Genomic DNA, 11803 nt, shown 5'->3' on the forward strand with positions numbered 1-11803 from the left:
GAAGAAAATAAGAAAAATACGAAAAGGGTACAGTAAAATGCAAACATAAAGGTATAAGGCAGAGGGTTTGAGGTGTGAGCGGCTCCTGATCCACATGATCCGCATTCAGGAAGTGGTCTGTGGGACACCAGGGGAGAGGCGGTGTTGTCTTCCTGACAGCGGAGAGTCCACTCACAGTGGAAACAATCACTTCTAGGTCAATTGTTAACTAATATAATTCATTAAATAGCTTTTTTTTTTATATTCTTTTCCAGTAAAGGAAACAATGGAGGTCGACTCAGGTAAAGTTGAAGTTATAGTGACTTATGTTTGCAGCTAACGACCTTATCAATAAGTTAGCTCGGTTAGTTCAAACTAACCGCAGCATTAGCTAACCAGCTAATGATGCTAGTTAGCTTCAAAGTCCCGAGTAAGAGCCGATAACAACAGGCTGACAGCTGGCACCTGATAGTGAATCGTTTGAGAAAGAGTCACAGTTGGGGGAGTCGTTCGGTTTGCGGTAATAAAACCCGCTGTTTGCATTTTAACTTGCTGACTCTGCTTCTTGGTTAGCTTTTAACTGGAGCTGGGTGAACACAGAGACAACACGGTCACTGTTAGTCTTAATGTTACACTTCTTTATAAACTGGTACGAGCTACTCTCTGGAATGTGATGATGACCAGCACACTAGTGCTTAATAAAACATAAACACAATCCTCTTGTCATTTTAAACATTGTGAAACGTCTGCTTCTTACAGTCATTGTGCCCAGCATCCATAATAACACTGATATCTGACAACTCAGACATATTCAGGCCCGCTCAAGATGTTAACACACAATTTATAATTGAATATAGAATCATAACACTACCTCCCAACATGTCCGTCTCAAGTATGGGAAGTCATTGTAACACATGAATGATGAGTGAATTGTACACAGATGTTGGCAGCTGTGTTGTTGTTGTTGTTGTTTTCTCTGTCTTGGAACATTATCACCATCTTGTCACTACAACTATAATTTCCTTCAGTAGCGGTGAAAGATTATCACCTTTCAAAATGTGTCAGTTTTAATCGCATCATAACTGTTGGAGAGCTGTTATCAGACAGTAGCCTTGAGCACCACATTATCAAATATGATAATATCTAATCATCTATATTTACGTGTTCTAGTCTTCTACACTGATCACAGTGGGAGAGCCAGTAACCCACTGTTGGACCAGCTCCCCAGCTACCAGTCCCTGCTGTACCGCAGGAAGTCGTCAGCCGCTGGCCCCAAACGAAGAAACAGCACCAGGGGGGCGCGACTCGGCTCCTCCGGCAGCGGGAAATGGGGCGCGAGCACTGTCGGCAGAAATGAGGAGAAGCAGAAGAGTCAGATGGCTCAGAGACCCGTAAGGGAGCTACCCAAGACCATGGCCGAGAAACGCAGAGACGAGTACGAGACCCACTACCGCAGTATCACTACTGCAAAAGAGATGTTAAATAGACCTATGTTTAAAAAGTATCGTATCTCAACAAACAATGTGTTTTGACTGTTAGAACACAGCGCTTGAAGGAGAATCGCGAGCTCAGCACTTTTGGACAGTTGAAGCTAAGCACCCGCAGGTGTCTGAGGAGGCTGAGGGATGATGTCCATGAATGGCTGAGCTCCCTGAAGCTCTGGAGGGGAGACATCCACATGATAGAAGGTGAGAGATAAAAAGACAATGAGATGGACTGTCCTCAGCCTCAGAGGCATTCATTGATTTCTACTCAGGATGGCACACATGAGTGAACACCCTTCTGTGCACCAATTGTGATGTTGTTGTCCCAAAAGTAAATTTCTCCCTCCGTTCTCCTTTACGCTCAATAGGGATGTTCGGCACAGGAATCCTGTCCTACTTCTCCTTCCTGCGCTTCCTGGTCATGCTCAACTTGATCATCTTTGTGCTCATGTTCAGCTTCGTCATGTTACCCATCATCATCGCCCCGAGCGATTCAGGAAACATCACCTACAGCCAGAATGACGGTGAGAGAGGACGCTCGCTTGTTTCAACTTTGAGCGTAAACTAGGCATCGCGTAGTCTTAAGCTTGTTTCGTTTTTTTTCACTGCAGGAAGTGTGTGCAGTGTTTATCCAAGCAGCACCCGGAGAGGTCTGGTCATCTTTCATGAGCACATCACAGATCTGCTGTCTGGGGGAGTAAGTCGTTTCACTTAGAGTTGAATGGGTTCTGGACGAACGGAAAACAAGTTTGCATTTGGTTTCTTTACTCCCCTTCTGTGCTTAACCTGCAGGGCTTTCTGGAACAGACCTATCTTTTCTACGGCTACTACAAAGTGGACAAAATACACTTCCCAAAGGCCACTTACAATTTGCCGCTGGCCTACCTGCTGGTCACTATAGCCTACCTGTTCCTCAGCCTCGTCTGGATAGTTAAAAGGTAAAAAAAAAAAAGACAAAACTCATTAGGAATGAACTGGAAGATTCTGGAAATGTTAACACACTTCGAATTACTGTTCTTCAAGGTCTGCCACGGGCTTCAAACGTAACCTGATTCAGGATGAGGATCGCTTTCAGAGCTTCTGCAACAAGATCTTCGCTGGCTGGGACTTCTGCATCACCAACGAGAACGCAGTGCAGCTGAAGAGAAGCAGCTTGCTCTACGAGCTCAGGGTCAGCGGCTCATTTCTATTCAACAAGATGTTTTGTGGGACGTGCTCCGAGTACAACGTAAACCTAAACAGCAGCATAGTGTAGGAAAATATTATATATATATATATATATAGTAAAGAAGAAGTATAAGATTTCTAGCTCTTCTCAGGCATTTAGACCAATTTATTTTTTTTCTCCTTAGTTGTTTGTTGCAAATGTTTAATCTTCGTCTGTCTGCCTCGTTCTAAAATTGCACAATCTTCTGTCCCCAGACGGATTTGGAGGAGGAGAGGATCAAACAGAAAATAGCAGATCGCACCCGTAAGGAGAGATGTCGGATTTACCTACTCCGCCTCATTCTCAACCTTTTTGTCATCGCCGTGCTGGCTAGTTGCTTCTACAGCATTTATGAAGCCACCATCTTCTCCCAGAAAGTGCAGATGGATAAGATAAAGGTAGTGACATGTTGCTGCTGTCCTTTGACCTCCACTTCGGCCTTTTGTTATTACCCTTCTCTCCGGGTAACTGCTCGTCACAGAGTCTTGGAACCACATTTTATTTGATTGCAGGAGAATTTCATCGTGGATCTCATCTACGAGTACCTACCCTCAATTGTCATGACCTTGGCCAACTTCATCACCCCCCTCCTGTTCTCCGTCATCATCAACTATGAGGACTACTCGCCTGCGTTCGAGATCCGCTTCACGTTGATGAGGTACGGCTGACTCACGCATCCCTTTTCTCACTGCTGAAGCTGTACCTGATGGCACGAGGAGACACGCGGCATGTTTGCCATTAAAAGATGCAAACAAAGAGGAATAATAATAATACACGTCTGTTTTGTCCTCTTTGTCCCCAGGTGTGTCTTCATGCGGTTGACCAGTATTGGGGTTTTGCTCTTCTCTCTCTGGTCTCAGATCACTAAATGTGAAGAGGACCCCTGCATCTGTGGCTATAACCATAAGCTCTACTCTGTAAGTCACTTTCCTGCATTGCAATACACAACAGGGACGTCCCGTATTGGGGCCGATAAAGACATTTTACAATCGATCGGAACCCGTTATTGAGCATTACTGAGCCCGATCCCATCCTTTATTTTACATCGGCTGTCACATACGTTTTATTTTACCTAGAGCAGTCGTCATCAACTCTCCCCCGCTCTGCTGACCTCCTGTGTGTGTAAGAGCAGGACAGAAACAACACACTCCATAAACAACATCAAAGTGACACTATGTATTCAGGTTATGTAACTCGTTTATGTGCACTCATTCAATGTCAGCTCAGTATTACAGTATCTTGCGTTTTGTTGTCATGTAACGTGCCTGGTCTTCACCACGGGTGGAGCCGGTAAGAACAACTTATTGTTATCCGCACGAAAGGTGTACAGACGACGAAAGTACACACTGCATGTCTCAATGTAAAGCATGAGCTATTCAGTTATCAATCGTAAACATCCGATTGATTTTAATAACCTAAATGTGTTTGGAAGTGTGTACTGTGCAGCTGTATTATCTATATTTATCTATAATCAATATTAAATGACCTGAATCGGGATCTGGTCCCTTCGTTAGTGAGTGAGCACCACATGTGTTCAGTCCTTTGTCACTCCAATATGAAATGGATTCTTAAGCTGTGACAGTGGAGCTGATGCTGGTCTGGGTCGACCTCCCCACAACGCTCTGGTGATGTATTCAAAGCACTTCTTATTTTCCTGTTTCCTCGCCGTCCACAGTGTTGGGAGACCCGTGTGGGCCAGGAGATGTACAAACTCACCATCTTTGACTTCATCATCATCGTCGCAGTCACCATCTTTGTGGAGTTTCCCAGAAAGTAAGTTCTCATCTCCATCATCTCGACTGACTCTTAAGGTGCTTCTTTCACACCTGTAGTTCATTTGGACCGAACCGAGGGAAACGTTTTTACATTGTTGCATTTCTTTAGTTCTGGTCTGGTTCCTGTTCTTAATGCATCTCAAGAGGTAGAGACATGTTACTTTTATAAAAGTATTCTGTCTCTTCATGGCTGTCGACGTCATCGTCTTGCCTTTCCTCTGGTCTTTCTCCCCCGTTGTTCTTCCGTCATGTGTGACTGTGTCCTTGTGTTGCTCCCCGCTCCTCAGGCTGATAGTGAATTACTGCGACTGCGGCCTGGCTAAGTGGTGGGGCCAGCAGGAGTTTGCTATTCCTCAGAATGTGCTGGAGATCGTCTACGGTCAGACCATCTGCTGGATCGGCACCTTCTACTGTCCGATTCTGCCGGCCATCTGCACCATTAAATACTTCTTTATCTTCTATATCAAAAAGGTAGGTCTATATATCAAACTGTTTTGTTTTTTTACACAGATCAAAATCAGAGTTTGTGATGTTCTTATCTGCTCTTTCTTTTAGGTCTCGTTGATAACAAACTGCCGTCCGGCCACACGTCCGTTCCGAGCTTCCAGCTCCAACTTCTTCTTCCTGGCCGTGCTGCTGATCGGCCTGGCTCTGGCCTGTCTGCCCGTCACCTTTAGTGTGGCACAGTGAGTAATGCACCGTCCACAACCATGTTGTGTTTTATCTTCACTTCATTGGGCCGCGTCTTCTGAACTTCACCGTCAGAATAAGTGAAGCGTCGCTCATTGCTGCTGTCTACATGTGCACAGAATAAACTCTTCCTGGGCCTGTGGACCGTTTGTTAACTACAACACGTCGTGGGAGGTGCTGCCGACGACAGTAGCTGAGCTGCCTCACGGAATCAAAACGCTCCTCTTCGCTCTCTCGTCAGAGGCCTTCGCTGTGTCCTTCTTCGTTGTCACGTGGTACGTGTGTCCGTCCGGTATTCCAGCATTTTAACGGTTGATAACGAGTGGTCTTACCTCTCCTTGGTTGTAATTTTTGTCATTTCCCCGTACAGCTTGGCCATGTTTTATGTGATCGCACTAGCTGGAGCTCACAAGAGAGTTATCAACCAGCTGAGGGAGCAGCTAGCTATGGTAGGTCTAGTTAAGTTTATTTCACCTTTTTTCTATTATTTCTCTTTTCTTAATCATACATCGACCCGGCTTGATTAGCATTTGAGTTTTTACAAAAATAAATTGGGATCTACTTTCTGTGTTTTATTTTGTTTTCCCAGGACGGCCGTGACAAGCGCTTCTTGATCCAAAAGCTGTGCCAGGCCCAGAGGCTCTCAGCCATCAAATCCCCGGTGTCCAAATCCCAGCCCCGCAGAAGCAGCAGCAGGAGCAGCCCCAGCTATCACACCAGCTTCTCCAACAATTTCAATGAAGGTGTGTTTCTGGCACACTCGCAGCCTGACTCCTCCACACACGTGTGAGGCAGGGGCCTGATATTACACGCCAACAAAGCAGAGACTGGACAGACGGACCGGATTTTAAAACCAAAGTAATACCTTAAATGATGTGAGCTGCTACAGACCGGCTTACATTAATTTGTTGTGTCTTTTCCGTGTTCTTTTGTTGACAGTCTGACTATCATGAAACTATTAGGAGGCCACAATGTTCAAGTATTTTTAAACCAGAATGATCATTGCTGCTCAGATGTTTTGTGGTGTTTTTTTGCTGCGGCGTGCATCTTTTCCTTCTGAGAAGGACTTGCATCACTATAACCACTGGAGTTTGATAAATCATTCTGAATTGTATGCACTTTAAATGTATTAACACTAGTGTTTTCTTACTTTTATAACTTTTGTGTTGACATTGCAGTGTGTTCATGCTGCGTCTTGTGTGTTTTTACCATTTGTCACTATCAGAAACACTGTGGGTGTATAATAATGCAAAGAACAAATGTATTTCAAAGTACTAATCTGTAATCATGTCACCATTTAACCATCACTGTGACTGTGTATAAAGTCTACATCATATACACTTCCCTCACCTACCAAACAAAACCAAGAATCGTAATGACATACGACACACACACAAAATTATTTTCTTCCCTATTTTCCAGTGTTATGGGGGATTTCCAGTGATTTAGTATAAGTTACTTAGATACCATTGGATATCCAAAAGGATAATCCAACTCGGCGGATACCTCTAGGTATCCTTGTATTCAAGTGGATGGATTACAATTTCATTTCACTCCCAATACCTCTGATAACAACTGTTCTATATCAAATTAAATGTTCTGACTTTTGCAACAGTCCTTGAAAAGTGTGGATCACTGAACATGTAAATCCACATTTAAGTTGGGAAAGGGTGGAAAACTGACCATTTTTGTTACTCGCATATATAACGTGTGTAAAAATACTATTTTGGTCAGATTTGGGTAATAAATGCTGTTCTACTGTATTATGACGCGTTTTGTATAACTGCGGTGACTGGAAAATAAATGCTGAAATTTGTCAAAACAATCTTCAATCTTTTTATTTCCTCTTTTTACCTCATAACGGTCTCGCTGCTGTACTACCTCCGAGCCAGCAGAGGGCGCTGCTCCCGGCGCTTTGCTCTGACAATGACAGCAGCTCAGCTGGTACGGAACCGGAGGCAGCGTGCTGTTGCTCATCTAGAGATCAGTCAGCTAAAAAAAAAAAACAAAACAAGAGATGTTGAGAATTACGATCCGGGCAGACGTGGGAGCCCTTTGGCTGTTATTCTGCATCACCTATACCCAGTTCTCCACCGTGTCCTCCGATGACATAGTGGTGGCATGCGGGGGGTTTGTGAAATCCGACGTTGAGATCAACTACTCCCTGATCGAGGTGAGAGTGGCTCGCTAGCTGCTAGCTAACAGCTAGCTGGTTCATCGTAGTAAGCTAAAGGTTAGGCGGAGATTTGCTTGACTGGCAGTTTGAATGAAATGACCACGACTGCAGTTCACGTTGTCTCAACGGCTGCTTTCTCTTGCTAGCAAACACAAAATTGAGACAATGTATGTGACGTTGTTTTTACGTCAATGTAGCTATCTGCTAGTTTGCTACTGCGGACGTTTTCTCTACGCGGTCACGGTTTACTGAAACCCCCATTATGTTGGCATATATTACATTACTGTTATACGTTATTTGTGTTAAACGCTGTTCACTCTTAAACATTAAACCCGTCTGTTGAGCAGGAATACGTTAAATGCTAACTAGCTAACAGTCCTAATCCTTGCTCATTCACAGGCTCCATCGGATTAGCCATTTGCCTAATTGGTGACATTAACTAAATCCCAGATAGACTGATCCGTTTGTGAATGACAGCTGATACTAATTACTCAACCAATTAGCCAATCAGCGTCGCATTAAAGCGACAGAGACCGTACCCCTGTTATAGCAGATAAGGTTTAGTTAATAGAATGATTTAATGATCATGGTCTGTCTTCTTTCGTGATCAGATCAAACTGTACACCAAACAAGGTTCCTTGAAATATCAAACGGATTGTGCTCCAATCAATGGCTACTTCATGATCCCTCTCTATGACAAGGTATGAGATTCACTCCGTTGAGAACTTCTAACTTTCTTTTTGTTCCACTGGTGATGATTGTAATCTACACACGTGTCTCTTTCACACAGGGAGACTTTGTTCTGAAGATCGAGCCGCCTCTTGGGTGGAGCTTTGGTAAGATTACACAAACACCCACACCCTCAAAATTGACCAAATCTCGTTTAAGCCCAGCTGTTGTCCACGAAAATGCTTCAAGGATGTTTGCATTATTTATGTTCTTGCTTCATCTGGGTCTTAACTCTCACCAGAGCCAACCAGTGTTGACCTCCATGTGGATGGAGTGAGTGACATCTGCACAAAAGAAGAAGACATCAACTTTGTTTTCACTGGCTTTTCAGTCTCAGGAACGGTGAGAAGTCTGAAGGATTTCGTGCCTCATTAATGTACACATGTTGTCCTGAACACCCTAAAAGCTTCTCTGCACACCTTCAGGTTCTGAGTAAAGGCCATCTCCTGGGTCCGGCTGGTGTGGAAGTCAGACTGACCCGAGCGGGAACCGAGGAGAGACTTCAGAGTGTCGTCACACAGCCTGGAGGAAAGTAAGTGGCTCTCACCTGTTCTTTTTGTTAAGGCTTCACACGAGTTACTCTGCAGTAAACATGTGTCTCTTAAATTGTTCGCTATTTCAATGGCTTTCCTTTTTTTGGTCTTCCTAAAACAGGTACACCTTTTTAAAAGTACTCCCTGGACATTATGACATCACAGCTGCTCATCCCTCCTGGACTCTAGAGCAGGTCGGTACCTTCACTTCAGGTTTTCATTAGACCTTCTCAACACGCACAGACTGTATAGAAACATGAATGTATCACATGTGATGTCGCCAAAGCCTTTTTTAAGGAACGTTTGAGTTCAGGTGGCGGTCTTTCGGTTTGCTTTGTCATTTACTGAAGCTAGAAAGTCTGTGGAGTGATGAGCTAGCAAACCTTCCTGTGAACCCAACATTAATTATCTTTTTTTAGGGGGAACACTGGGGATATTTTGGGGGAGATTTCACGTCAACAGTTTATGCCACACAGTAGTATACATCAGCTCAGCAGTTTGTCAAGTCGTTCTTGTCATAAATTAAAATAAATAGGACATTATGGTGGAACCATATGATGCCATTCTCATGCTCACTTATGTCTCAGAAGATGTTGCAGCAATTTTTGGAGTAAAACTGTTTATTACAGAGATTTCGTGCAAAATTGAACACTTTTTTTGACATTTTCCGTCTTCCTACAGAGCACCACCTCAGTGCTCGTGTCCAACGCCAACGCCCCGGCTGTCGACCATCTGGTGGTTGGAGGCTACGATGCCTCGGGAGAGGTCCGCAGTGACGGAGAGCCCATGAAAGAGGTCACCTTCCTGCTGTACTCGGCCACAGTCAAGAAAGAGGTAAACCAACATTATTATTTCATATTTATAGAAACTGCGAGGAGTCAAAATGGATGATTTTGGGTTAATTATAACCACAAAACTAAGTTACTGCTCCATGTTTATTTTATGTGTGTTCAGGATGTTGGGGGCTGTAACACATCTCCAGTGGAGGGGGCGGATTCTGGAGACAGCTCCCTGGTCTACCTGTGCAGCGCTCTATCCAGGGAAGATGGGACCTTCGTCTTCCCCTCACTGGCCAGCGGCGAGTACACCGTGGTAAGCTCTCTGTGAAGAGCAGATGAAGGGTCGTCGCCATTTCTAATTTCACTTAAAGCTGTAGTCGTTAAGATTTCACTCCTGGTTGATTTGGCGACACCAATGGCAGCCGCAATTAGACTTCATGATATTTTAACTTGAACATCTCTTGTAAATAGATGATTTCTCCTCCTGTGACCTCCTTCCCTTAAGGTGCCCTTCTACCGGGGAGAAAGGATCACGTTTGATGTTGCTCCTTCTCGGATGAATTTCAAGGTGGAACACAACAGCTTGAAGCTGGAGGTAAAGAATACAATTATATCTCAATACTAGTTTTAGTGTTTGTCATTATCTTGTGACTGCGACTACATTTTATCCACTTTTTGTCATGTGACGCCGTTTCGTTTGCTTTTCACGCAGCCCATCTTCCGTGTCATGGGCTTCTCCGTGACCGGCCGAGTTCTCAACAGTGTCGGTGGGGAAGGCGTCCCCGATGCCACGGTGTCCCTCAACAATCAGATGAGAGGTAGCCGTGCTAGAAGACTCCATGCTTTAGTTTGAAAAGCAACAAAAGTATCTAAATATTGTGTAACACTACAGCTTACTCTGCTGTTCTGTCCTCACAGTCGTCAGCAAGGAGGACGGTTCTTTCCGGTTGGAGAACATGACGGCTGGTACATACACCATCCGCGTCAGCAAGAAGCTCATGCTGTTTGAGCCAATCACAGTGAAGATCGCCCCCAACACACCCCAACTCCCTGACATCATCACAGCTGGGTACGTCTGGCCTGAATACATTCTCTCAGCTTTGTTTTTCATACAACCACATTGCTAATTAGCTTGATCTAAACGCTTTTGTCGGTCCCACACCAGGTTCAGTGTGTGTGGCCAGATCTCCATCAGCCGCTTGCCTGAGGGCATGAAGCAGCAGGGCCGCTACAAGGTCACTCTGACACACCAGGGCCAAGACAAGGCCTCCAGCAAGACCATCGACTCCGACCCGCAGGGGGCCTTCTGCTTCCAGGCCAAACCTGGAGACTACAGTGTCCATGTAAGACTGACAGCATCTAGTTTATTATGCCTCTGCACCGGCCACAGCCGGCAGCTGAGACTTAAAGCTCTCAGGTTGTCCGTCTCAAGTTCACTAATTTGACTAAAATATCTCAAAACCGACATTTGATTAGCCCACAGTTTCAGTTAATAATTAAATGAACGAGAAGCATCCCTTCAACTCTTGATTTTCAGATTGCCAATATTATTACTATACTAGAGATATGATTGATTTCAGTGCTTGCATAGTAGATTAAAAGCTTTGATCTCTACAAGGTAACTTTGGTTATATTCCACCGTGTTCAGGTATCACTCCCTGAGCCGGAGGTGAAGGCGGGCCTTGCTCTGCAGCCTCAGGCCCTGGAGGTCTCCCTCGTGGACCAGCCCCTCACAGACCTACTTTTCACCCAATTCATGGCTTCTGTCTCTGGGAATGTCCACTGTTTAGGTGAGGACCTGTTCCATTTACATTTGTTTTTAGAATACAGTCTTTGTCAGAAGTGTGGCTTCAACCCCGTAAAACTACGACACCTTTCCACTGAGCTCGTGTGCTCTGATTGACCTCCAGCCTCCTGTGACGACCTGTCGGTGACCCTGCAGCCAGTGAGTCGGCAGGGAGAGAGGAGGACGGTGGCTCTGACTGGCAGCAGTGACATCATCGGCTTCTCCTTCGACGATGTTTTAACAGGAAAATACAAAGGTCAGGACTCACCAGCAATAACACAAAACATCTGTAATAAGAGCAGTAATAACAATTGTGATATTAATTATTTTATTCTTTGCAACAACCTGTTTTTATTCAGGGTTAATAAGAAATTAGAAACTGGTGGTTGTGAGTAGTTGCAGTTGTATAAATCAACATTTGAGGAGAGCACAAATGCAAAGTCAGCATGCAAGTTTTGACTGAGAGAAATCAAACTGACCACTGTTTATGAGCTGTTTTCCTCCATCCTATTCATATTTCTATTCAGAAATCCAATTACTCTCTAAAGATTGTGGGGAAATAAATTAGTAATTACCAGCTTCCGGTCATAATTGATATTTAGCACCAGCTTTCAGGAAGTTAGTCTGTTGGTTGATTATTAGTTGTTGTCTCTTGACCCGTCAGT

The 11803-nt window shown here is 44.4% G+C and overlaps 1 protein-coding gene across 1 annotated transcript; it reads left to right on the forward strand.

Annotated features, from left to right (window-relative positions):
- Window positions 1-113: 113 nt before the first annotated feature.
- Window positions 114-11792, forward strand: tmc7 (transmembrane channel like 7). The gene is given in 30 exon segments (XM_031864735.1): window positions 114-281; window positions 1150-1414; window positions 1519-1667; window positions 1832-1987; window positions 2075-2160; window positions 2256-2401; window positions 2487-2634; window positions 2886-3068; window positions 3183-3328; window positions 3473-3587; window positions 4346-4443; window positions 4733-4916; window positions 5001-5131; window positions 5255-5410; window positions 5506-5584; window positions 5725-5919; window positions 7069-7308; window positions 7923-8012; window positions 8102-8147; window positions 8282-8382; window positions 8466-8572; window positions 8695-8767; window positions 9255-9407; window positions 9528-9665; window positions 9858-9947; window positions 10065-10170; window positions 10271-10421; window positions 10518-10695; window positions 11001-11142; window positions 11263-11792. Coding segments are annotated over 30 exon segments (4140 nt in total). The 5' UTR covers window positions 114-265; the 3' UTR covers window positions 11535-11792.
- The last annotated feature ends 11 nt before the right edge of the window (window positions 11793-11803 follow it).

This window comes from Anarrhichthys ocellatus, unplaced genomic scaffold, assembly GCF_004355925.1.
Source record: "Anarrhichthys ocellatus isolate YVR2014 unplaced genomic scaffold, GSC_Weel_1.0 scaffold31, whole genome shotgun sequence".
Classification (NCBI taxonomy): Eukaryota; Metazoa; Chordata; class Actinopteri; order Perciformes; family Anarhichadidae; genus Anarrhichthys; species Anarrhichthys ocellatus.